At 38.3% G+C, this 27,060-nt stretch overlaps 2 protein-coding genes across 2 annotated transcripts in view; both read left to right on the top strand.

Annotated features, from left to right (window-relative positions):
• Positions 1-27,060, top strand: part of LOC111838612 (titin-like) — a 191,717-nt gene that overhangs the window by 91,644 nt on the left and 73,013 nt on the right. The window contains exons 110-156 of the mRNA XM_072700423.1: positions 3,584-3,628; positions 3,846-4,244; positions 4,448-4,714; positions 4,808-5,083; positions 5,174-5,313; positions 5,622-5,748; positions 5,820-6,086; positions 6,432-6,698; positions 6,925-7,188; positions 7,275-7,414; positions 7,560-7,686; positions 7,793-8,059; positions 8,240-8,506; positions 8,700-8,966; positions 9,064-9,203; positions 9,380-9,506; positions 10,017-10,159; positions 12,576-12,699; positions 13,039-13,305; positions 13,394-13,491; positions 13,641-13,809; positions 17,775-18,041; positions 18,285-18,551; positions 18,772-19,050; positions 19,157-19,565; positions 19,703-19,827; positions 19,915-20,181; positions 20,262-20,531; positions 20,700-20,999; positions 21,257-21,559; positions 21,645-21,832; positions 21,983-22,097; positions 22,206-22,490; positions 22,582-22,733; positions 22,852-22,999; positions 23,117-23,294; positions 23,385-23,506; positions 23,586-23,873; positions 23,967-24,263; positions 24,358-24,544; positions 24,655-24,770; positions 24,866-25,165; positions 25,420-25,719; positions 25,811-25,916; positions 26,014-26,210; positions 26,301-26,606; positions 26,701-26,979. Coding sequence (XP_072556524.1) covers positions 3,584-3,628; positions 3,846-4,244; positions 4,448-4,714; positions 4,808-5,083; positions 5,174-5,313; positions 5,622-5,748; positions 5,820-6,086; positions 6,432-6,698; positions 6,925-7,188; positions 7,275-7,414; positions 7,560-7,686; positions 7,793-8,059; positions 8,240-8,506; positions 8,700-8,966; positions 9,064-9,203; positions 9,380-9,506; positions 10,017-10,159; positions 12,576-12,699; positions 13,039-13,305; positions 13,394-13,491; positions 13,641-13,809; positions 17,775-18,041; positions 18,285-18,551; positions 18,772-19,050; positions 19,157-19,565; positions 19,703-19,827; positions 19,915-20,181; positions 20,262-20,531; positions 20,700-20,999; positions 21,257-21,559; positions 21,645-21,832; positions 21,983-22,097; positions 22,206-22,490; positions 22,582-22,733; positions 22,852-22,999; positions 23,117-23,294; positions 23,385-23,506; positions 23,586-23,873; positions 23,967-24,263; positions 24,358-24,544; positions 24,655-24,770; positions 24,866-25,165; positions 25,420-25,719; positions 25,811-25,916; positions 26,014-26,210; positions 26,301-26,606; positions 26,701-26,979 — 10,239 coding nt within the window. The remainder of the gene's footprint in view (positions 1-3,583; positions 3,629-3,845; positions 4,245-4,447; positions 4,715-4,807; positions 5,084-5,173; positions 5,314-5,621; positions 5,749-5,819; positions 6,087-6,431; positions 6,699-6,924; positions 7,189-7,274; positions 7,415-7,559; positions 7,687-7,792; positions 8,060-8,239; positions 8,507-8,699; positions 8,967-9,063; positions 9,204-9,379; positions 9,507-10,016; positions 10,160-12,575; positions 12,700-13,038; positions 13,306-13,393; positions 13,492-13,640; positions 13,810-17,774; positions 18,042-18,284; positions 18,552-18,771; positions 19,051-19,156; positions 19,566-19,702; positions 19,828-19,914; positions 20,182-20,261; positions 20,532-20,699; positions 21,000-21,256; positions 21,560-21,644; positions 21,833-21,982; positions 22,098-22,205; positions 22,491-22,581; positions 22,734-22,851; positions 23,000-23,116; positions 23,295-23,384; positions 23,507-23,585; positions 23,874-23,966; positions 24,264-24,357; positions 24,545-24,654; positions 24,771-24,865; positions 25,166-25,419; positions 25,720-25,810; positions 25,917-26,013; positions 26,211-26,300; positions 26,607-26,700; positions 26,980-27,060) is intronic.
• Positions 8-3,576, top strand: LOC140578683 (uncharacterized). Its single transcript, XM_072700430.1, has one exon. It carries the CDS (start codon positions 1,008-1,010, stop codon positions 3,192-3,194), a length of 2,187 nt encoding a protein of 728 aa, XP_072556531.1. The 5' UTR covers positions 8-1,007; the 3' UTR covers positions 3,195-3,576.

Genomic DNA, 27,060 nt, shown 5'->3' with positions numbered 1-27,060 from the left:
TGTTAAAAGCTCTTTTTCTCTAGATTGCTTACACCATACACATATTACAGTTTTTCTCTATTGTTGTAACACATTTCATGAAACATACTTTACATTTTCACGACTTTAAGAGCATTACTCAAAACAATTTATGCATGTTGCACAACACTATGGTTACACTGCAGAACACCTTAACTCACCCAAAACAATGAACTCATGTCTCAAAAGCAAATGATTCCACAAAAGAATTAGTTAATGTCACTACAATGAAAAGTACAATCAGCATCATTTTAACCATGAAAGTGAAAGTTCTTAGATATATTGTCAGTATGTCAGTGTAAGTATGCTCTTGAGCTCAACAATTCTGAATGAAAGTTGGTTCCCACTTTCTCACTGTCACGGATTGATCATTATTTTTTAGCAAGCTGATTATTATTCTTGTCAAAGCCACCAGTTTCAACAATGCATTACAGTATGTAAAGCACTCTCATGCACATGTAGCTTCTTCAGATCTCAAGACACTGTACAATAGCAAACAAAGTCACACAGCACTGTATAATACCAAAACAGTAATATGACAATACAACAACAACAAAATGGCAACAAATTCATGACCCGTGGGAACCAAAAATACACAGTGCAATGTCACTGCAATATATGCAATAAATTCTTGAATCACTCTGAAAGGTTCTGCTGTGCACACATGGCATGGAGTAGGGATTACACTAGTTGTATTGGAAATGTTGCCATTTGAGAAATGTCTCAATGCAATCGAGAAAAAACTGTAATATTATCTTATTTAGTGAAGATTATGGTAATTTATTTGTGTTTCAGTTTTGTCCTGAAGTTTGTTTGTTTACTGTCAACTGTACAACTGCTTTGGACAAAAACGTCTGCTAAACGAAGTAAATGTATTGTGTATTGTTGTCCTTTGTGTATGTTTAATGTTGATGTGAATGTGGTAAAAGTCTGCAACCATTCTGAGAGAGTATGGGAGGTGATGTTTTGTTAGTTATGTCATGTGATTTATGTTTAAATGTGAATCTTTTATTATGTCAGATGCACAAAGTGAATCACCGCCATCTCTTAAATCAAAAGGTAAAATTTATATAGAGGAGGAAAAAACTGAAATACTGTCCTTGAAGAAGGTAACCAGGATTTCAAAGGGCAAGGAAGAGGAACAAGAAGTTGTGACACTTAGAAAAGTGCCCCTGGCTCCAGCTGATGAAATTCCTAAGACCTCAACTTTGACAGAGAAAGAAGCTACAAGGGAAGTTACATTTACAAAGACTTTCGAGGTTTCCAAAACTCCCAAAATGGCTGCAAAAATCCCCAGTAGAGAAGCAAAGGAGGTTATTGAAGAGGTACAGATTGAGGAGCTTAAAGAAGCTACCACCATAGATGTCACAATGGTATCAAAGGTACATTTGGCTAAAATTCCTACAGATGAAAAGGAAAAAGGAGAGGTAGGTTTGAAGAAATCTGTCAAAGTTGCTGAAGAGGAAACACCAAAAGAACCTAGTTTAACTATGAAGAAAATATCACGACTTCCAACAAAGGATACAGATAAAGAGACTGTGGCCTTAAAACCATTTGAAATACCTGCGAAACCTGAAATAGAGAAGGAGAAAGACAAAGAAGAGGAACCCTTGGCTTCTAAGAAAATCGAGATACCACAAAAGGATGAAGCAGTTAAGGAATCTGTTTCTGCTCCTAAAAAGAGTGAAGCTGTTTTAGTAAAAGAGAGGGAAAAAGAGAAGGAAAGGGAACCCTCAGCCGTTAAGAGACCACAAAAAGATGAAGCTGTTAAGGAACCTGTTGCTGCTCCTAAAAAAGCTGAAGCAGTGTTAGTCTCAAAGAGGGAAAAAGAGGAGAAAAGGGAACCCTTAGCCATCAAAAAATCACAAAAAGAGGAAGCCATTAAAGAACCTGTTACTGCACCTAAAAAGGCTGATGCCGTGTTAGATAAAGGGAGAGATAAAGAGGGGAGGGAACCTTTAGCCCTCAAGAAACCACTAAAGGATGAAGCTGTTAAAGAACCTGTTGCTGCTCCTAAAAAGGCAGAAGCAGTGTTAGATAAAGAGAGGGAAAACGACGAAGAAAGGGAACCTGTAGCTCTCAAGAGACCACAAAAAGATGAAATGGTTAAAGAATCATTTGTTACTCCCAAAAAGACAAAAGAAAAAAATCTGGCAGATGAAAAAGAACCAGAAAATGTTGCCCTGGAACCTATTTATAAAAGTCCATTAGATGAAAAACCAGCTGAAGTTGGTAGACCATCAATTAAAGTGAAAAGACTTCCAACAGAGGAACAGAAAAAGGAAGAAATAGAGCTGAAGCCATTTTCAAAAGCACCTACAGCTGAAGTACCTACACAAAAAATTCCTTCAGAATCAGAGGACAAGGAGGCCATAACATTTAAAAAAGCAGATAAAGTGGTTAAGGATAAGCTGTTAAAAGAAGTCAGTGCACAAGTAAAGAAAACTGAAGTAATTCCAACACACGATAAAGAACTTGAGAAGATTACGAAGACAGAAACACCTCCTGCACAAAAAGAGAAACCACTGCCTTCAAAGGCTGTTCCTTTGAAGACAGATAAGGTGAGTCCAAAGGATGATGAAAAGACAGTGCCAGTGAAGAAGACTGCACACCTACTCAAGGGACATGAGGAAACTGACAAAGAAATATTACTGAAACATGTAGAGGTGTCAAAACCAGGACTGCAACTGAGAAAGAGTCCTTCACCAAAGGTTGAAAAGCCAGTAACAGTTGAATTGACTCCTGCAGAAAGGAGGTCCAGTGGAGATACCTCTAAAATATTACCAAAAAAAGTGTCTCCTAAGGACTCCATCGATTCAGTTACTCTAAAAGCAATCCCAAAGAAAACATCACCACCAGAAGAAAAGATTACTGATGACACTAGACTTAAAACTGGGATAGGAAAGATACCACAAAGGAAAGAAGTGTCTCCAGAATCAGTGCAACTCAGGAAGATTCCTACCAAACAGGAAGAGGAAGTATCTAATGATGAGCCAGAAAAACAGTTGGAGGATGAGGAGGAAAGTTCAGGATGGGAACTTACTCCTCGTGAGAGTTATGGTTCTTCAGAAGATTGGGAGGTAACCTCCCAAGCCTCCGAAGAGGGTGCGCTTGAGACTCCGGGAATGAAGGGTGACAGACGAGGTGAGAGGGTGACTGCTGATCCTCATCACTGACTCCTTCATACCCGTTTCGAAAAAAAATCATCATTTCTTACCATAAATAATTTTATTTCTGTCCATTTCATTATTGTTTTCAAACTTTGTTTGTCTGTCCTCATCATTGTTGCTTGTCATTGTGTTATGTTTATTTAACAGAGTTAGTATTTCAATCTTACAATCTAACAGCAATTAAGGTTTTATAACCAGTTCATTGCAGTGATATGTTATCAGTTGTATGACCCATTATGCCATTGTATTGTTGCATGATCAGTTTTTTCTTTCACATTTTTTGCATACTTGTCTCTCCATGGACATCACCATTTTCATGTGTCCTGCATTTTTTGACAAGGATTTGGAAATGTGTTATTTGTTATGGTGGTAAAATTCATTCTAACCTAATACAGATGGGAAACCGAAAGAAGAACCAGGAAAAGGTAGAGGCTTAAAAGGTAAGGCACATAGACTGTGGGGGTGAGGTGGCTTCAGTGTTTTTGATTCCATCTTACCACATTGGTGTATTTATAAAGACAAATTGCAGTTCAGATAAGTAACACTTTAACTGCATATTTATTAGGTTGACTCCACATTGCTTAATAAATGCTGATGTAAGCAATTAAAGGGAGTCCTCGGTGAGATGAAATTCACAATAATATTTCCTTATTATAGCAAGACAAACACCATCTCCTGGAGATGCTGATAAGAGAAAAGGTTTAAAACCTGGAACCGGAGGTGAAAAGCCACCGGGTGATGCACCATTTGGATTCCAGCTTAAGGCTGTCCCTTTGAAGTTTGTCAAAGAGCTGAAAGACATTGTGCTACAAGAAGCTGAGTCGATTGGCTCCTCCGCTGTATTTGAGTGTCAGGTGTCTCCCTCCACTGCTATTACTTCATGGATGAAGGATGGAAGCAACTTAAGAGAAAGCCCTAAATACAAGTTCACCTCAGATGGCAAGGATCGTAAGCTTGCCATTATTGATGTCCAGTTGTCAGACACTGGTGAATATACTTGTGTTGCTAAGCTGGGAAACAAAGAAAAGACTTCCACAGCCAAGCTCATTGTTGAAGGTATTTAATTTATCACAGTTACCTGAAATAGGAATATAAATAAATCAAATGTGAAATATACTGTGTAGATGAAACAAGTTACATTTTTAATCAATTTTCTGGTTTCTGGCATAATGTTAAGAGGATAGGAACAACCTTTTTAGCAAAGTGAAAATGGGTTTTGTATAGGTCCTGACAGTATATAATTTTTGCTTTTTCCATAGAACTCCCAGTCAAATTTACGAAAAACTTAGAAGAGATGTCAGTTCTCAAAGGACAGCCAATGTACTTGACCTGTGAGCTGAGCAAAGAGAGGGATGTAGTCTGGAAGAAAAATGGTATACCCCTTGAACAAATCCCTGGAAAGCTGGCAATTAATATCATTGGACTACAGCATGCGATAACCATTCAGAATGCAACAGATGATGATGCTGGTATTTACACATGTGAATGTGAAAACATCAAGACTGAAGCAGATGTGAAAGTAATTGGTATGTACCTATAATCCACTTTATATGTAATGTGTATGCAAAAGTTATTGTTTACATAGTCCTTCCTTAATCAATTGCTTGTTTGCATCATAGAAATTGTAAGAGATTGGCTGGTAAAACCACTGAGGGATCAACATGTAAAACCCAAGACCACTGCCACCTTCAAAGGTGAGCTATTTAAGGATACTCCAAACTGGAAGTGGTTCAAAGGAGACGATGAGATACCCAGGGAGCCCAATGATAAGACTGAAGTTACAAAGGATGGAAAAAACCTCCTTCTGGTCATTAAGAATGCAGCTCCTGATGATGTTGGGGAATATGCTGTGGAGGTTGAAGGGCAGAGATATGCAGCTAAGCTAACTCTAGGAGGTACTGTATAATTTGTAATTTTTTAAATGGATTTCTTGATTCTAGTGAAATGTTATGTTATTTTTCTAATTATGCCCTTTTGTTATGCAGAGAGAGAAGCTGAAATATTGAAGCCTATCTCCAGTGTGGAAGTGTATGAAAAAGAAAGTGCTAGCTTTGAAACAGAAATTTCTGAGGAAGATGTAACTGGAGAATGGAAACTCAGGGGCCAAGTTTTGACAAGATCTCCTGTACGAATTTTGCAAGTTCTTACTCTTTCCCCAGAGAGACTGTCTGTGTATATGTACATGTACATATGTTTATATTTTAACATTATTAAATATGAGAACTTAACATAAATAGTACTTCTCACAGTATTGCTTTTAATATTTTTTTAGTTTTAAAAGTAAACCAGTCAGTCATCTACCTATTCTAAATATTTCAGAATAGGAATATTTAGAATATTTCAGAAAAATAATTTTTATTTTTGTTTTACTTCACTGGTTAATGATTTTTATTATTAAAACTTTGTATATTTTACATTTCATCTTTTTGTTAGAATTGTGATATTAAAGTGGAAGGCAAGAAGCGTTCTCTTTCTTTGAAAAATCTCCAAGTTGACCAGTCTGGTGAAGTGTCTTACCAAGCTTTAAATGCCACCACTGCTGCAATGCTAACAGTAAAAGGTAAGCATAATATTTTAGATATCGAAAGAGATGAATGTGGATGGTGAATAACCATAATCTGTGTCTTTCAGAAATCGAATTGGACTTTACTGTTCCACTGAAGGATGTTTCTGTACCAGAAAAGAAACAGGCCCAGTTTGAGTGTAGTATCACAAGGGACATTCCGAAGGTCATATGGATGAGGGGAACTGATATTATCACTCCTGGAAAAAAATATGATATCATTGATGATGGGAAAAAGCACATACTTGTCATCAATGAATGTGAATTTGATGATGAGGGTGAATATACTATTGAAATCCAGAGCAGAAGATCAACAGCTAAGCTAACAGTAGAAGGTAGGTTGATATTCTCGTTTGTAAAACTATAGTTCATTGTTTAACATAAGTACTTTGTTGCTGACACATTGGCATAGCTCAACAGTTGCAGTTGTATTTGAAATTTTCCAGTGGCTGTTTCTGATGGAATTTGTCTATAAACAAATTTGTTTCCACTTAAAGGGATTCTACAATTGTGTATTATGACATTCTAGGCAAAAATAAATAAAGTAAATAAACATACGAACAAACAAACAAATATTACTGATTTGGGTGAGGGGGCTAATATTCTGATATTGATATTTATATTTATTCATAATATTCCGATAACATTACAACTCGTACCTATGAAAAAATATTTTACAGGTATAAGGCTGAGGGTTATTACACCTCTGAAGGACCAAACAGTAAAGGAAGGCAAAACAGCTCGGTTTGAGCTTGAGATCAGTCATGAGGATGTACCAGTGACATGGTACAAAAATGAAATCAAACTGCATATGAGCAGAACTGTGCTTACTCATGTTGATGGAAAGAAGCACATATTAGAAATCAAAGAGGTCACTCTAGATGACACCTGCCAAATCAAAGCAGAGGCTAAAGGAGTATCCACAACGGCTAATCTTTTGGTTATAGGTAATTTTTGTGTTGATATGTTTCTGTCTTTTGTCTTTGAATATTAACTTATTGTTAGACTCCATTATTATAAATACAGTATGTATTTGAAAATAAATGTCAGTTTATTCACCATTCCCTCTGCAATACACAGAAAACAACATATTGTAAAGGTATTCTTTGTATTTTCAAAATATGGCCATTGATTTTTTTTTCCTATTCCATTTGGTAAACTTTTCCATTGCAGAGGCCGATCCATACTTCACAGTTAAATTGCAAGATTACACTGCAGTTGAAAAGGATGATGTCACATTAGACTGTGAACTGAGTAAAGATGTGCCTGTAAAATGGTACCATAATGAGACTGAAGTGAAAGCCTCTAAGATGGTTTCTATTAAAGCTGATGGCAAACGGAGAATCCTATCAATCAAAAGAGTAGAAAATAAGGATAAAGGAAATTATGCATGTGACTGTGGAACAGATAAAACAATGTCAGAAATTAACATAGAAGGTAAGTATTAAAGAGCTATTTAAATTTGTACCTAAAATTAACAGCCATGTTAATTTCATCATGATGCCTTAATTTTTCACTTACAGCTCGTGACATTAAAGTCCTTCGTCCTTTGTATGGTGTGGAGCTCTTTGAAGGAGAGACAGCTCGTTTTGAAGTGGAAATCTCTGAGGGTGATATTCATAGCCAGTGGAAATTGAAGGGAGAAACCCTGACCCAGTCTCCTGTATGTATAATACTTTCAGTAGCCTGCTATCAAATTAAAAAAAATGCCATGTGTAGATTCACAGAAAGTGAAGGAATTTATGTGATTGAATGTATTATTTTTTTCTTCAAATATTTCACTGTATTTTCCTTGGTATGACTTACAGGATGTTGAAGTTATTGAAGATGGTGCCAAACACATCTTGACATTGTACAACTGCAAAATCCCCCAGTCAGGCGAAGTGTCATTCCAGGCCGCTAATGCCAAGTGTGCAGCTAATCTGAAAGTAAAAGGTACTTCTCTATGGGTATTTAATTGGTATATTAGTATAATTTAAATATTAAATAAACTGTAATATATAGGTTTGATTTTAATTTAACCTTTTTGTATACATTACAGAACTTCCACTTACCTTCATCACTCCTTTGAGTGATGTTCAAGTGTTAGAGAAGGACGAAGCACGGTTTGAGTGTGAAGTGTCCAGGGATGCTAAAAGCTTCCGTTGGCTAAAAGGATCTCAGGAGGTGAAAACTGATGAAAAGTTTGAAATTCTCCAAGAGGAAAAGAGGCACATTCTTTTGGTAAAATCTGCAGCCTATGAGGATGAAGCCAAATACATGTTTGAAGCGGAAGATAAGAGAACCACTGGAAAATTAATCATTCAGGGTATGAAAAGTCTCTTTCTTTGGAAAGCTATCAAATCAGTGCATTATATTATAGTCAAGCATGAATGGGAATTAATATAGAATACTACGAGTGTTCTCCATTTATTTTTTTATTTTATTATTTTAACATATATTTTGGGCACATAAGTACTCAGACATCTTGTTTAACTTCAATTCTTAGGAATTCGACTTGAGTTTGTCAAGCCCATTAAGGATGTCACAGTGAAAGAACGTGAGACTGCAGAGTTCAGTGTCGAGCTGTCTCATGAGAAGGTGCCAGTCATTTGGTACAAGAATGATGTGCGCCTGCACCCTAGTAAAGTGGTCCATATGTCAGAACTTGGAAAAATTCATACCCTGGCCTTTAAGGAAGTTTGCATTGATGACACTTCCCTAATTAAAGCAGAAGCACTCGCAAAATGTTCAGAGGCTATGCTTACTGTCCTTGGTAAGTGTATAATGTGTAAAGAGTTGTTCTAAATATACTGTTTATATTTGCATAGTGGCTGCTTATACAGCAGTTGTTTGGAGACCTGTGTGAAGTGTAGGAACCTGTACACGGGTTTTTTATCTTCTATTCTCTCTTAGCTAATGATTAGTATTAAAAATTGCTGTATAAAATCTTTCTTCCTTCTTCACAGAGGGAGAGCCGTACTTCATCACCAAACTGCAGGACTATACTGCAGTGGAGAAGGATGAAGTGGTGCTAATGTGTGAAGTGAGCAAGCCGGCTGCTACAGTGAAATGGTTCAAGGATGGCAAGGAAGTCACTCCATCCAAAAATGTGCTAATCAAATCTGATGGCAAGAAGCGTGTACTCATTGTGAGGAAGGCAGAGAAGGGCAACATAGGCGAATATGCTTGTGACTGTGGTTCTGACAAGACTTCTGCTAAACTAAATATTGAAGGTTTGTAGTGTTCTTTTCACATGTTTTACAATAGAAAATAAACAATATGCATTGTTAAAACACAATAACTTCAATTAATGTTTTTACTGTTCCATAGAGCGTGACATTAAGATCGTCCGTCCCTTGTACAGCGTGGAGGTTACAGAAACTGAATCTGCACGCTTTGAAACAGAAATTTCTGAGGAGGATGTTCATGGTCATTGGAAACTTAAGGGAGAGGCCCTTCATCAATCTCCCGTAAGGAGCTAGATGTTGTCACTCAGAGTTTCCTTTCCTTTGAATTAATATATACACGTAAAATATCTATACATAGGACATGAGAAGTTATAGATGATGTCAGTGATTCATTCCGCTCTTTAAAGAGTCCTCCATTTTGATTCTAACTATGGTCTTTTTCTGGATCCCTCTCTAAGGACTGTGAGATTAAGGAAGAAGGTACTAAACATGTCCTTATACTGTACAATGTGCTCAAGAACCAGGCTGGTGGTGTGGACTTCCAAGCTGCTAATGCTAAATCCAGTGCTCAGCTCAGAGTTAAGGGTAAGAATGATTCATTTTGCAGATAATTACCGTAAACATTGTAATAAATTTTATGTGAAACTGCTTTCTGATCATAAAATATGTGTTGGTAAGGGTCTGTAGTTTCATTACATTAACATAATATAAATTCAAATTAATTTTTGATGCAATTTACTTGGTTGCAAATGTGTATGAAGCGAAGTATTACCAAGCAACAATGAAAATGTGTAACAGACTACATAAATGTAGACTAAATTTAGCTACCCGATTAAACAAGAAAACATAATATTAAAATTACCTTTTTGAGGATTATTTGCATATTAATGTAACCTTCTTTATAAACCACTCCACTCACACATAGCAGAGACGGAACTTGAACTCACAGACCCAAACATGTAAGGCAACAGTGATAACCACTGAGCCCCTTAAAACCAATTAGAGATGGTTGAGTTTTAGAGAGAAAGTGCAGTGAAAGTGTGCACTTCATTTTGGGAATTCGGGAACTAACAGTAGCCTCTTCTTATTGTGAAGCTCGGATGATTAGCCTGCTACGACCACTCAAGGATGTTACAGTTACTGCTGGGGAGACTGCTACTTTTGACTGTGAACTGTCCTATGAAGGAATTGAAGTTGAATGGTTCCTTGGCAACACAAAATTGGAGCTAAGTGAAAGAGTAAGTTATTATTCGTATGTTGAAAAATTGGATCATAATTTGATCAATCAGCTGTATTGCATTAATTGAAATATAACCTAATCCATAACACAATGGATTTATGGATATCTTTATCATATTCATTTAAAATTAAAGAGAACACAATGAAAAATAATAAGTAATATTTTGCTATTATGTATTATATGTGTATATGTTCTCAGATTTTGTTTGGTTCAAGTTGCTTTTTCATCTTTATGTAATAACCTGTTAATATCTTTTTGATATTTTCATCTAGGTATAAAGGTAACAGCTTGCCTGACAGGGCACAAATAATATAGTATTATGCTCTTACTTATGTATTAATTAACCACAAACTAAGTCTGTTACTTACTGATCTCGTGTTAATTCATAATTAATGAATCATAGTGCATGTTTTATTTCAAGCAGTTACTATATGTGTAACTGCATCAATTAATTCTGTAAACCATTGTGAAATACTGAAGGAACTACGAAAGGAACAAGTCATGAATAACATGTTAATTATGATCTCGTATTTGTTCATCATTAATGAATCATGATGTATCTTTCATTCCAAAGTTATATTTGTTACTATATCTGTTAATTCTATAAACCTTTGTGAACTGCCGAAGGAAGTACTGAAGGAACAAGTAATGTATAACACAAATGACATACTGATCTCATGTTTGTTCATCATTAATGAATCTTGTATCTCAGGTAGCAACAATATTTGCTCATGATTTGTACTTCAGTAGTAACTGAGTTATTACTAAGTATTTGTGCCCTGTCAAGTGAAGTGTTACCAGTATGAAGATGGCAATGATCACTATAGAGAGATTGGTTTGAATTTTAGCAAACTGGCAATAATTTAGAAACGTAAAATAGTACCTGTTGTCTTTCAGATTACGAAAACAACATAATTGTCTATACAGCATAAAGTCATTATGCAATTATACTAATAGCAAAATGGATGATGCAAAAGGATGGGGTATGAGTTTAGGGCGCGTTTCCTCCGCACAAAGTATGGTACTTTCGGTACTTTCGCTTTTCCATTGACTTCCGGTCAAGTACCAGTACCGAAACTTCCAGTACCGAAAATGCCAAACCAGCTGGGGTACTTCTTTGGTGCTTCGGTACTTTAGCGTGGGACTTGCAAACGTATTTGCTATCAAATGGTTATGCAAATAGCCTGGTGCTGAAACACAAAATACAACCGCCATCTTTTGAAACACAGCAAACAGCGAGAAATTAAATAAAAAACAGTAGAAACAAAAATATTAAAAAAGTAAAATGGAAGAATGGACAAACGAGGAAACACAGGCTTTAATCACCATATGGCCAGAGGAACAGATCCAGCGGGATTTGGATGGCACGACTCGGAAAAAAAAAGTATTTGCTGTAATAGCAAGCTTCTTTGTAGAAATGGGGCACACGCGAAACACCAAACAATGCCGCTTCAAAATCAAACAACTTAAGCAGGACTACAGGAAAGTGAAGGATCATAATAACATGTTTGAATTCAGTGAAAGAAATACTGCGCCACACTTTGTGATGATGTCAGTCAGGGATGGTCACTGATGATGTCATTTGGCGCCGGTACCAGTTTTTATGCCAGTGGAAAACCGACACAAAAGGAGTATCATACTTTTGGTACTTTATGGAAGTACCGAAAGTACGGTATCTGATGCGGTGGAAAAGCGCCCTTAGATATTTCGGTAACATTACTTGAGGTGACAATATAGCAGTACACACTTACTTAATGCATTAATTAATCATTAACTAGGTTTTAGTTAATTATGACGGTTCATGTATTCTATGCGGGAACTATATTAGTTAATTATTAACTAATTGGTTAACTTAACTAGTATAGTTCCTGAATGGAATACATGAACCGTCATGATTCATTAATGATGAAGAAGCATGGGGTCAGTATATAAGGAATAGTTAATTGCTAGTTAATTAATGCATTAAGTAAGCATGTACTACTACATTGTTTATGTCTCCTAATGTAAGTCAAAGTCAAAGTCAGCTTTATTGTCAATTCTGCCACATGTACAGAACACACAGAGAATTGAAATTACGTTACTCTCAAACCCTTGGTAGATAACAGAAAGCATTAAATACAAAAAAAAAAAATAGAATTTTTTAAAAATACAAATAAGAAAAATATGAATAAGTACAATATACAAGTAAAGGCACATGGCAGAGAGTGCAAACCAGACATACAGTGCAAATAGAGCTTATAAGTATGATAAGTGATAAAGAGCAGCCTTGAACAGACAAGAGTCATTATGAGGTAGACTATGAGTAGGATGAGGTAATTTGCAGACCAATGCTACACATAGTGACTGGTGCAGGTCAGTCAGTGTGTGTGTGTGACTGTTGCAGATATCTTGTATTGTTGTTTTGGTTTACCTAGGTTGTCACACGAGCTGAAGGAAGAGTTCACACAATGACTCTCAGAGATGTAAAGCTGACAGAGGCTGGAGATGTGAAATTGACAGCGAAGGACTTTGTCATCCAGGCTAAACTTACTGTAAATGGTATGGGCCTTGTCTTCTGGTCATATCTTGATATTTTTCTTCTAATGAATCATTTTCTTATATGAAATCCTGACAAGTTTTAATCAAGTTATTTCAATGGTTAAAAGTACAAAATGAACAGTAATTAACACTATTCTTTGGAAATTGCACAGGGCAATCATGTTGTTGAACTTAATTGTGTCATCACCACTAGCTGCTTATAATCCATAAACAACATTTTATATATTGTTATATACTCTATTAAATACCAGACACATATATCTTTAAAATAACTCACTCCTGATTCCTCTGACTTCAAAACAGTTCAGCATAGAAAAGCAACTTATTTTTCTGTTACAGAACCACCCGTTGAGTTTACTAAACCTCTGGAAGACCAAACTGTAGAGGAAGAGGCCACTGCCATTTTGGAGTGTGAAGTCTCCAGGGAAAAAGCAGAGGTCAGATGGTTCAGAGAAGGACAAGAAATCCACAAAACTAAGAAGTATGACATTGTAACTGATGGGCGAAAGAGAAAGCTCATCATTCAGGGCTGCACACTTGATGATTCCAAGACTTACACCTGTGATGCAAAAGATTTCAAAACATCTGCCTTCCTTAATGTTGAGCGTGAGTATTATAGTCACCTAAATACAGATAAAAGAACTAATGCTGATTTATTGCAAATGATATTAACAAAATATATCTGTCGTGGCAGCTCCACATGTTGAGTTCACTAAGCCACTCCATGATGTTGAGGTGAAAGAGAAGGAAGCAGCCAGGTTTGAATGTGAAGTTTCTCGGGAAAATGCAAAGGTATGCTAAATACTATAAAGTAGCATGCAAAACATTGCAAATATTCTATCTGATGTGGGGTTTTTCTTCATTCTGTGTGAATTTAGTGTGTCACCACAACATTGTGCTTTTTTCAAATGTGATGTTTTCTTTAATTTTTTCCCAAACAGGTGCGATGGTTTAAAGATGGCAGTGAAATAAGAAAAGGCAAGAAGTATGAGATCATTGCCAAGGGTGTCCAGCACATTCTTATTGTCAACAAAGCAGTCTTTGATGATGAGGCTGAGTATGAATGTGATGCTAAGACCTCTAAAACTTCTGGAATGCTTACTGTCATTGGTGAGTTTAAATTAATTATACACCTGTACTTCCAATGTTTTATTCATGTTATAAATGAAGATACATAAAATCCTACCAACTGAAAAAGTGTCACAGCTCAGCACCTGATATCAGGTTATTTATAATAAATGTGAATTTTTCAGTGCAAAGGTATGATCACATTAGAGTGACAAATATCCAGTGTCTTCCCAGAGTGAAATGGGCATGACAGGATAGAGTATACTGCGGTAGTTACTGTACCACTATATTTTCATTCAGCAGATTTTATCGTGGGGACTTCCCTGCTAAGATACCCATATAACATTGTTTTTGAAAATACCATATGACAAGATGTGTTAGAATCATGCTAGGTTGCTGTGTTAGAAATAGGGATTGACATAACTGGTGTGCTAGTTCTTCTCTACAAGTTATTTATTATTAATAAATTTTCTTGTCATCGCAGTGCAAATGTGCATAAAATAAGTATACATTTGCACTTTTATGACAGGAAATTAGAAGTTCATTTAATCCTTTATGTTTTTTAGTTTTTTTTTTAATTTTCCATTTAATGCTTACTTTTTATTTTGATTTATGTAAAGCATTTCATTTTAATTTAAGTAAAATATAGCACATTTTCAAACCTCTGTCTTATATAAATAAACTTCCCTTGCCTTGCATTTGTATATACTTGCATACCAAATATGTCAATCCCTGGTTATTCCTACGGGTCCCACAATAAACTTCACAGGATGAATATCTTCCTATGCTGTCTGAGAGGCTTCATAAACTCTGCATTTCAGTGGCAGCACTGTCGGAGGTATGCAGATGTGAGTGGCCAGATCTCTGTAGATGGGTACACATATTATTGGTCTGGTCGCTCTGATGGCTGCCATACTCAGGGAGCAGCTACTGCTGTGGCGGATCGGCTACTCCCAATGGTGTCCGATGTCATTCCTTTCAATGAGCATATTTTAAGACTCGGGCTAAGGAACTCTCTGAGTGTTTTTTTTGTTGTCTCAGTGTGTGCTCTGACCGCAGTGAGTGATGTCTTGATGAGGAAGACATTTTATTTGCAACTTCACTCAATGGTTGGTGGGCGAACATGATAGGACACTGGGTAATTTCAGTGCAACCACTGGCACTGAATGGCTGTGAGGATTGTGTCAGTCCGCACGGGTCTGGTGATCAGGGTAAACGCGGTTCCATGTCCCTGGACTTTGTGAAAGGTCAGGGGCTGTGGGTCAGTGGATCCTGGTTCCAGCACTCTGAGGCACATCGTTGGCTTGGTACTACAATACTGGTGGCGCGGCGAAGGACATTGATCACATCCTCAGGGGCAGACGCTGGAGGCTCCTACAGAACTGCAGGGTCTACAGAAGTGCCCAGTTTGTGAATTCACACCACAGACTAGTTGTTGCTACTCTGAAGATTCAACTTAGTTTCAGTAGGTTACCACCTACTAGGGGAATGAGGCTGGACCAGGCTAGAATCCGAGGTCAGGCTGTTTCTAATGAGTCTGCATGCAGTTTGTGTGGGGAATTTACAGACTTCGGTGCAACTGCCAGCTCCAATGTGACGGGCACCCTGGATATTATCGAGAGGAGTTACAGTGCATTGCTTGACGGCAACTCCGGTCTGTACCGGAAACTGAGAAGGGCGGCCTCTGAGGGTAGATAAGGAGGTGTTTATTAGAGCAGTGGTTCCCAAAATTTCTCTGCCCCCCTTTTCTAGATAGGAACATTATTGAGCCCCCGCCCCCCATTCAAACTATCCTGCTTGGCTGGCTACTTTGAGCAGCTGTTTAAAACTGATCCTCTGGTTATGATGTTGGACATCTCTGGGTCCACAATCTTTGAGCCTAATTCTCTGATTAGTTGTGAGTTCCCCAGTCTCACTGAGATTGCATGGGTGATGAACCAGCAGGGGGTAGGGATGGCTGCAGAAATCTGTGGTATTCAGGGTGATCTTCCCCAGGCTGGTAGTAAGGCTGTCTTCCTGGAATTGCAAGCAATCTTTGCTTCTATTTAGGAGACAGGCATCATCCCTACTGTCTGAAAAATGGGACTTGTTCTCTCTATTTAGAAAGGCACCTGGATTACGGCAACTACAGGGGGATACAGTAAGTGGGATAAATGCTGGGTAAAGTCCTTGCCCAGGTCATCCTCAAGAGGATCTGTAATCACTTGCTCTCCTACCAGAAACCCGAGAGCTGGTTTCACACCTAAGAAGTCTACCATTGACCACATCCTGGCACTGAGGGTTCTCTTCGAGTGCAAATTCGAATATCTGCAGAGTTTCTTTGCAGTTGTTTGACTCAGTTGATCGAGCTGCCCTGTGGGACATCCTGAGACTGTCGGCGTCCCCCCAAAGTTGCTGGACATCAGGACCAGCCAGTACATTGGTACTGTGAGTGCTGTGCAGAGTGGAAGCAGAACCTTTGCGATCTTCTGAGGTGATTCTGGGGTTCTTCAGGGGTGTGTTCTTGCTCTTACTCTGTTCAATGCTTGCTTGGATTGGGTGTTGAGCAGAGACATGGGGACCAGCGCCTGTGGGACATCTGTTGGTGAAGAAAGATTCACTGATCTTGACTTTGTCGATGATGCTGTGATCTTCACGGAATCAATAGAGGCTCTGATCAGGGCTCTGGAGAGACTGAGTGAGGAGTCTAAGTGTGTGGGCCTGTTAGTGTCCTGGATAAAAACCATGATTCAAGCCTTTAATGATTTCTTGAGCACAACTATCAGCATTGTGTCTGTGGGGAGAATGTCAGCCGCATTGAGAGGTTCGCTTACCTCGACAGCGACATTCCTATGAAGTCAGAAGATGGACTGAGACAGCATGGGCGGTCATGAGGTCACTGGAAAGGGGTGTGTGACACTCCCAAAATCTTTGCAAGTGGACGAAGGTCCAAGTCTTTAGAGTGCTGGTGCTTCCTGTTTTGTTGTATGGCTGTAACACATGGATGCTGTCCGGTGACCTGAAATGAAGGCTGGTCTCCACTGGTAATGTGTCTCTTTGGAGAATCCTTGGGTATTGCAGGATTGGCTGTTGCTCAGGGAGTCCCGAATGAGGCACATTACCTGCATTGTGAGGGAGCACTACAGGCATGTGGTGCAATTCCCTGAGGGTGATCAAGCTCACAGGATCCTCATCACTGAGGACCCAAGCAGCTGGACCATTTCAAGGGGATACCCACATAACACCTGGCTGTGACAGATAGATGGCCATTTCCAGAGGGTGGGACTGCACCACATGTCGGCCTGGGGGGTTAGCAACCTATATCCTGGGGTGTTTTGTTATGTGGTGGGTGCAGCAACGCTCTGTACCAGTGAATGCTCCCCAACCTGAGCAAATCTGATGAAAATACCACGGCATACCATATTTTCAAGTCATGCCCATTTTCACTTGACTCTGCAAAGACATTGGATATTTTTCGCTTTAGTGTGATTATAGCTTTAGGTTTTCAGTTTCAAGGATAAGATAAGACTTATTGATCCCACAACAGGGAAATTTACTTGTAACAATAGCCAAGAGAAAAAAACAAACCAAAAGGTACTAGAACAAATTAGTAATAATAAAAATTCTGAAAAATTTGTATACCATTACACATATTGCATATATGATATGGTCCTCTATATATGACTGTTCTTACACTGTGCAATATCCACTGTATATATGTAACTTGTATATTTATATTTATATAGGAGAATTGCACATGGATAATGGCAAAGATGAATAACATATACATAGGTGTTAACTGACTGCGCAGTTGTGCTGACAGACTGTCCTAGTTGATAGTTGGTAACATTTACAGCTTCTGTTCATAACTGCAGATTGTGCAGTGATTTTAAAAGAAACCTTTTTAAGCAGGTCCTAAATTTCTTTCCTCCTTAAAATCTAGAACATGGGAAGGAATACCTGTATAATTTCACCCTGAATCTAATAATTTTCTAGAGAAATTGTTCATATGATACTTTCTTTTCCAGAGGAAGAAGCTGTGTTTACAAAGAATCTGTCTAATATAGAGGGCACTGAAACTGACAGCATTAAGATGATCTGCGAGGTTTCAAAGCCCAGCGCAGACGTCACATGGTACAAAGGTGAACAGGAGCTACCTGAGGGAGGCAGATATGAACAGATCGTAGATGGCAGAAAGAGGATACTTATTATTCGAGACCTCTGCATGGACGACACTGGAGAGTATAACTGCCGCCTACCTGGCTCACGAACCTCAGCAACACTGAGGATTAATGGTAAGATCTTCACGGTAAAGGATGAAATTCTACAATGATTGCCTGTATTCACATGAAATAGATTCACCCACGTAACATCTGGCTGTGGCAGGTAGATGGCCACTTCTGGAGGGTGGGACTTTTTCTAAAGCTCATTGCATTCTATAGCCCATTGCATTTCATTTTTTTCTGTATTTTTAGAGTATATTTCGATTATTTAAGAATTGATATTATAAGAACATAAGAATGAGATCTGTTTTACAGAACTGGCTGCAGAGTTTATTTCCAGACCTAAGAGCCAAGAAGTGGTTGAAGGTGAAAAGGCGGAGTTTGTCTGTTCAGTTTCCAAAGACACATACGAGGTTAAATGGCTCAAGGGTGACAAGGAGCTTGAAGCTGGAGAAAAATATGACATTGTTTGTGATGGGAAGAGAAGGGCACTTATCATTAAGGACTGCCTGCTACAGGATGAGGGACCATACGTTGCCCTTATTGACACTACAAGGGCTACTGCAGAACTGTTTGTCACCGGTAAGTGCTTTATTAAGTGTAGTTGCTTTGTATTTTCTTTGTAATTCCTTCATTAATATTACATTAATAAATATGAAGAGTTGTGTAATCTTTCCATACAGTACATCTTCTAAGAGCTTATCCTGGTCAGGGTCACAGTGGAGTTGTGTAATCTTAGAAATCTTAAGCAATACTTGTCCTGTACAGTGCATGATCAGTTTTCTTGTTTTTATTTTTGCAGAAAAACTTAGGATTATAATACCTATCAAAGATACTGAAACAAAGGAAGGTCAAGAAATAGTTTTCAACTGTGAGGCCAATACAGAGACTGCGAAAGCAAAGTGGCTGAAAAACAGTGAAACAATTTTCGAGAGTGGAAAATTTGCCATGTCTCAGAAGGACAATGTGTTTTCTCTGAGAATCAGAGATGCTCAGAAATCCGATGAAGCTAACTATACAATAACATTAACAAATCAGCGTGGTGAACATGCTCAGAGCTCTGCCCAACTCACTGTACAAGGTTATTCTTCTTCTTCTTATTATTATTATTAATATTATTATTATCATTGTCATCATCATTTTGTTTGAGACTTTGTAATTAATTAATCTGTTACTCTAAATTGCAGAGGAGGATCTAAGGATCATTGAGCCCCTTGAGGACTGTGAGACTCAAGAAAAGAGGACAGTTACCTTCTCTTGCAAAGTGAATAAATCAAATGTAACAGTACAATGGATGAAGGCAGGTCAAGGAATCACCTTCAACAAACGCATCTCGTACAAAGTGGATAAACAGAAACACTCTTTAATTATTAAGGAGTGTAGCTTGGCTGATGAAGCTGAATACTCCGTTATTGCTGGTTCTGACAAGTCCACAGCTGAGCTGATTATTAGCGAGGCACCAACTGACTTTCTAACACAGCTCATGGACCAGACTATCACTGAGTTTGAGGATGCTGAATTCTCCTGTGAGCTTTCCAAGGAGAAAGCCGAAGTCAAATGGTACAGGAATGGCCGTGAGATCAGAGAGGGACCCAGGTAAGCCATTTGAAATGTTCTATCCAGGTAAAATAGTACTGCTAGTGTTTTCTGTGGCAAGAGGTTATATTTTATGCATATGGTCAATAAATGCTTAGTAAATAAATATTTATTATATAAATAATTTATTTTTCAAGATACCGCTTTGAGAAAGAAGGCAAGACCTGCAGACTGCTTGTCAGAGAGTGTAGACTGGATGACGAGTGTGAATATGCCTGTGGTGTTGATGATAGACGTTCAAGAGCTAGGCTTTTTGTTGAAGGTAAGCCTTTCGCTTTTTATGATTCACATTATTTGTGAAATTTTACAGTTTCTATGTAATTTATGCTTTCTTTGATGTTTTTTGCAGAAATTCCTGTTGAAATAATTAGACCACCGATGGATAGCTTTGAGCCCCCTGGTTCGGATGTTATATTTGAGGCTGAGCTCAACAAGGACAGAGTTGAAGTGAAATGGTTAAGAAACAACATGACAGTTGTTCAGGGTGACAAGTATCAGATGATGAGTGAAGGCAAGGTTCACAGACTTCAAGTCTGTGAGACCAGACCTCGTGATCAGGGTGAATATAGAATCATTGCAAAGGATAAGGATGCCAAAGCCAAGCTGGAACTAGCAGGTATGCTGAAATTACCATGCTGCTCTCTTTCAACTGTTTAAATGTTTTTTAGTTGATTGGTTCATTTGTGTCTTGTATAGCTGTTCCAAAATTCAAGACTACAGATCAAAGCCTTGTGACTGATGCTGGAAAGCCCTTCACTATGTCAACTCCCTATGATGCCTATCCTGACATTGAAGCTGAGTGGTTTTACGAAGATGTCAGTCTTCCCAGCAAAAACATTGACACTTCTACTGACAGAACAGAATACAGGCTGAAGGACCCCAAAAAGTCTGACCAAGGCAGATACAAGATTGTTATTCAGAACAAACATGGAAAGGCAGAGGCTTTCATTAATTTGGAGGTTATTGGTAAGATTTAACAGTTTTGTCCCCATCCTATCCAAAAAGTATATGACCAATTTGCTAGTGAATATGTAATGATATTACTTGCAAAATACAGTTTATAATATAAAAATATTCTCAAAAATGTGATGAAGCTTTTGGGAACAGAAATGTAACTGAATTACTTGTTTCTAGATGTCCCTGGACCTGTAAAAAATCTTAGTGTTGTGGACACCGCTGATGGTGAGGTTAGCCTTGTCTGGGATGAACCAGAAAGTGATGGTGGAAGCAAGATCATTGCCTACGTAGTAGAGAGACGTGATATTAAACGCAAGACCTGGACAATGGCAACTGACAGTGCAGAGGGGCCAGAGTTCTGCGTGACAGGATTGCACAAGGACTCCATGTACCTTTTCCGTGTCTGTGCACGTAACAGAGTAGGAAGTGGACCAAATGTAGAGACGGAGGACCCTGTTCAAGCTAAGAACAAGTTTGGTAAGCATTGTGTATATTTGTGTATGTGTGTGTGTATATATATATATACAGTATATACGGTACATACATACATACATATATATACACATGTATATATGGATTATTTTTTTACACACACATATAAATATATATATATAATATATATATTTTTTTTTTTCATATTGCATTACTGAGTCTAAGTAGTGCATGAATACAAAACTAAAAATCTGAAATAAAGATAATATTTCCATTTTTTGGTTTGTATTTTTGTAATTCAGATGTTCCTGAGGCACCACAGAATGTTATGGTTGGAAACGTGAATAAGTTTGGTGCCACTCTCTCCTGGGAGCCTCCTCTGTATGATGGAGGATCAGAAATTACAGCATACATTATTGAACTACGTGATAGAACATCTGTTAGATGGGAAGCAGCTTTGGTGACCAAGCCAGAAGACTGCACAGCTGTCATCAATGATGTTGTGGAGAATAAGGAATATATCTTCCGAGTAAGAGCTGAAAACAAAGCTGGAATTGGAAAGCCAAGCTTTGCTACTGACCCAGTGAAGATCATGGATCCCATTGGTTAGTAAAGCTGACAGGTGTAGTATAACTTCTGTGATTGGAGATCAGTATTTATAGTAATTTTACCTTCTGTATTTACATTCAGAGAGACCAAGTCCCCCACTGAACTTCAGTTACACTGACCAGACAAGGGACTCCATTCAACTGACATGGGAGACACCTCTAAGTAATGGAGGCAGCACAATCACTGGCTATATTATTGAAAAGTATGAGGATGGAACAGACAATTGGTTCAGATGCAATGCCAGGCTTTGCCAGGACCTTAGTTATAAGGTATTTACTGTATATTATGTATTTATCGTTTAGCAGCGTGAAGAACTGAAAAATTATTCTGATTAATACCTGTCTACAAGTAAATATGGCATTCATAATGTCATAAATATAATTCTTTATTTTCTTTCATTTCTTTTTTTTTTTGTTTAGCTGACTGGCCTGAAACAAGGACAAAAGTACCATTACAGAGTGTCAGCTGAAAATGCAGCAGGTGTTTCTGACCCAGCTGACCAGATTGGACCTCTCGTGGCCGATGATCCACATGGTACGTAAAAAGCAGTTTTGCTTGGAAAAATGGAAACTATATTTTTGCATACAGCAGTTTTTTAAATTTCATTAATTTGTTAATGTGGATTTTATTTTTTTCTTGTAGTTGCCCCTACTATGGATCTAAGTGCTTTTAAGGATGGTTTAGAGGTAATCGTCCCTCATCCTCTCACTATCCGCATCCCAATTACTGGATACCCCTTGCCCATTCCCCACTGGAGTGTGGGAGACAAGGAGTTGGCTGCAGGAGACAGAGTGTCCATGGTCACCAAAAGCACATTTACGGAACTCATCATCACTCCAAGTGTCCGCCCAGATAAGGGCATCTACACTATCCATCTTGAAAATGATGCAGCCACTATCTCTGGAGAGATTGACGTCAATGTCATTGGTATATGAATTCGCAGTCTTAGAACAATAAACTCTTATGTCTTAAGGGCTAAAGAAAAAGTTATCATTCTTGTTTTTCTTGACTTTTTTAGCATCCCCAAGTGCACCCAGAGACTTCAAAGTTGCAGAAGTGACCAGGCGTCAAGTACATTTGATGTGGGAGGCACCAGAGCATGATGGGGGAAGTCCATTAACTGGCTACCAGGTTGAAAAACGTGAAGCATCACGTAAAACATGGGTGAAGGTATGGATGTACAGTTTAAAACTTTTGTTGCAAAATAATTTATGGAATATATACATAATAATACACTATAGCAACGTTTTGTGATCCTGCCAGTTAACCTGTTATATTACAATTTCAGATTATCAGTGGTATACAGGATCAGGAATACACCATTACCGATGTTATTGAAGGCAAAGAGTATCTGTTCAGAGTTACTGCCTGTAATAAGTGTGGTCCAGGAGAGCCTGCATACATTGAGGAACCAGTTAATGTCTCCTCCCCAGCTAGTAAGTGACTAGCCTAAATTAATCTAATTTAATAAATTGGCTTATATTTGACCATATTCAGATAAATAAAATGCTGTAGAATTTGAGGAACTGTGACATTATAAACTTTAATTCCAGCTGTTCCTGACCCACCTGAGGACCTGAAATGGAGAGATAAGTCTGCTACTGGAATCTTCTTATCCTGGGAGCCTCCTAAATATGATGGTGGCTCTGTAATTAAAGGCTACATTGTTGATAAGTGCCAGCGTGGCACTGACAAGTGGGAACCATGTGGTGATCCCATACCTGAGCTAAAGTAAGTAGAAATAATCTATAACTGTATGTTTCTTTCAGATTTAGTAGGTAGTGTGATGCAATGAAGAGGTTAATCATTATTTCTTCACAGATTCCAAGTTACTGGCCTCACTGAAGGACAATGGTATGCTTACCGTGTCAGAGCTCTGAACAGACTCGGTGCTAGTCAACCGTGCAGGGCAACAGATGAAATCTTGGCTGTTGATCCAAAAGGTATATTCATTATGACATACAAAATTATATCTTTGTTATTTTTACAGGAAGCTAATTGTGTTTTTGTTCCATTACACAGAGCCCCCTGAGATCATGTTAGATGTAAAGCTGCTTGCTGGCTTGACTGCCAAGGCTGGAACTAAGATTGAGCTACCTGCTGGTGTGCTTGGCAAACCAGAACCCAAAGTCACCTGGACCAAGGCTGATGTTGTTCTGAAGCCAGATGATAGAGTTTCAATTGACACTAAACCTGGCCATTCTATGGTGTCTATTGCCAAAACAACAAGAGACGACACAGCTACCTACATCATTGAGGCAGTTAATAGCAGTGGCCGTGCTACTGCAACTGTCGATGTTAACATACTTGGTACAGTATTGTTTTCTGATTTTTTGTAACTTTTTAAAAAAACTTTCTTTTAAAAAATGATCATACTGTTATGTTTTAAAATGTACCCTACAGATAAACCAGGCCCTCCAGCTGCTTTTGATATCTCTGATGTCACCAATGAATCCTGTTTCCTCGCCTGGAATCCTCCTCGAGATGATGGTGGCTCAAAAGTTACTAATTATATAGTTGAGAGACGAGCCACAGAGAGTCAGGTCTGGCACAAACTCTCCTCTACAGTTAAGCAGACCACATTCAAAGCCTGCAATCTGGTGGCCCTTAAAGAATATGTCTTCAGGGTTTTTGCTGAGAACCAATATGGAATTGGTCCCTCTGTGGAACATGTGCCCGTTGTTGCCAAGTACTCTTTTGGTACGTAATTTATATTATAATAACATTGATTTGTTATATTTTAAAGCTTTTGTTTTCTATTTTCTGTTTTACATTTTTAATTTGTTTTTTGTAGATCCACCTGGTTCTCCAACAAAACTCCAGCCCTCTGATGTTGCCAAGGATGCTTTAACACTTACATGGAATGAACCTGATGAAGATGGTGGCAGCCCTATTACTGGATACTGGATTGAGAGACTAGATCCAGACAATGACAAGTGGATAAGGTGTAACAAGCTGCCAATCAGAGATACCACATTTAGGTATGAATTTAGAAACTGGGTCAAGTAGAATTTTTATGATTACATTTCTTCTTCTTCTTCTTCTTCTTCTTCTTCTTCTTCGTTGTTAATAATACTATGTTCATTTGCAGAGTAAAAGGGCTGCCAACAAAGAAGAAGAGCAAGTTCCGTGTTGCTGCTGAGAATCTTGCTGGACTTGGAAAACCAAGCCAGGAAACTGATCCAGTTTTGGTTAAAGATCCAATTGGTAATTCATTAATGTTAATTTCAACCAGTGTTACCTTCTATTTGATTCACCCATCTTTCTGCAAAAAAATGGTTATGAATTATGTCCCATTTCAGATCCTCCATGGCCTCCGGGAAAACCTACAGTTAAAGATGTTGCTAAAACCTCAGCTTTCCTGCAATGGACTAAACCTGAGCATGATGGTGGAGCTAAGATAGAATCCTACGTCATTGAACTGCTTAAGAGTGGAACTGTTGACTGGGTCCGTGTGGCTGAGGGTGTGACCATGCTTGAGTACTTTCTTAAGGGTCTGATGGAGAAGCAAGAGTACTCCTTCAGGGTCAGAGCTGTTAATATCGCTGGTGAAAGTGAACCCAGTGATCCCAGTGATCCAGTGCTCTGCAAGGAGAGACTGAGTAAGCCATTTAGCTGCATTATTGTGGAAACCACTGCTGTAACTCCAATGGAAACGGAAACTTAAATAAATAGGAACTTGAATATGTATTTTTAAAACCTGAAGCTTTATAGGTTTTGATAACAAGATGAATGAAACCATGTAAATAAGTATTCAATCATCCATCTTCTAACCTCTTATCCTGGTCTGGGTTGTGAGGTGTAAACAATTATGATTTTATATGAATTATGTCAAATTTTTCTCTTTACATGGTAGATCCTCCTTCACCTCCACGCTGGCTTAATGTGGTTAGTGTTTGCAAGAATTGTGCTGACCTTAAGTGGACAGCACCAGAGCGAGATGGTGGCTCACCCATAACGAACTACATTGTGGAGAAGAGAGATGTGAGGCGCAAGGGCTGGCAGGCAGTTGACACCACTGTAAAAGAGACTAAATACAGTGTAACTCCACTGAGTGAAGGCTCGCTGTATGTTTTCCGTGTGGCAGCAGAGAATGCTGTTGGCCAGAGTGATTTCTGTGAACTTGAGGACTCTGTCCTAGCCAAGGATACCTTCAGTAAGATTTTTTTTACTTGACTTTTCATTGCAGCTGCTATTTTGTGGTACAATGGAGTTACTCAAGACATATTTCTACTTCTTTGCTCTAGCTACTCCTGGACCACCTTATGCTTTAACTGTTATGGAAGTCACAAAGACACATGTTGATCTGAAATGGGAAGCTCCTAAGAACGATGGTGGAAGACCAATCACAAGGTACATTAACTGATATTCATAGATTTATATTTATTTTGAGGGCACAATAAGACGATGTCCAGAAAAAAAAATTAAAATCTTTTTTATGTCCTGGTAGATATGTCATAGAAAAGAAGGAAAAGCTTGGAACTCGTTGGGTGAGTTCAGGGAAGACAGCAGGACCCGATTGCCAATACAGAGTCACAGATGTCATTGAAGGAACTGATGTTCAGTTCCAAGTCTGTGCTGAAAATGAAGCCGGAGTTGGGCACCCAAGTGAACCAACAGATATCATTACAGTTGAAGATCCAACTGGTATGTTGGTACTGGAAATACTGAGTGAGAATCTAATGACATTGTTGTTGTGTTTGTCATATTACCATGATATTTTTTCAAATTACCTAGGTCCTCCATCTCCTCCTCTGGAACTGCATGTCACTGATGCCAGCAGAAACTACATCTCTATTGCTTGGAAACCACCAGAAAAGAATGGTGGCAGTCCCATTTTGGGCTATCATATTGAGCAGTGTGAAGCAGGAACTGAGAAGTGGATGAGAGTCAATTCACGTCCTGTCAAAGAGCTAAAATATAAAGCAGAAGAAAGCATAATTCCAGAAAAAGAATATATCTTTAGAGTGCGTGCAGTTAATTCTGTTGGAGTCAGTGAACCTTCAGACATATCGGAGAATGTCTTTGCTAAGGATTCTGACTGTACGTATCCTTCAAAAAAATTTATACAGCACAAAACTTTATTATCATTGACTAATACGGTGATATTTTTCTTTTCTTTTTTGGTCTTCAATAGGTAACCCTACTTTGGAGATCCAAACTCAGAACGTTGTAGTGGTGGAAGGAGAAAAACTGACACTCCCCATCCCATACAGAGCTGTACCACAACCTAAGGTTTCTTGGCACAAAGATGGAAAGGAGTTAAAGGCTGATGAAAGATGTATCTTTACTTCTGAATACACTGCTGCCCACTTAGAAATTACAGAATGTTTGCATGCTGATGCTGGTTTGTACACTATTACCCTAGAGAACAAACTTGGTTCAACTACAGGAACAATCAACCTTAAAGTTATTGGTAAGAACTGCTATCAAATACTTAATGAAAAATATGCTAATTATTATCCATTTGCATTCTGTTCAATTTATTTTTCATTTT

The sequence above is a fragment of the Paramormyrops kingsleyae genome, chromosome 16, assembly GCF_048594095.1.
Source record: "Paramormyrops kingsleyae isolate MSU_618 chromosome 16, PKINGS_0.4, whole genome shotgun sequence".
Taxonomy (NCBI): Eukaryota; Metazoa; Chordata; class Actinopteri; order Osteoglossiformes; family Mormyridae; genus Paramormyrops; species Paramormyrops kingsleyae.
The sequence above is the reverse complement of the archived record's forward strand: the minus strand, read 5'-3'. Positions and strand labels throughout refer to the sequence as shown.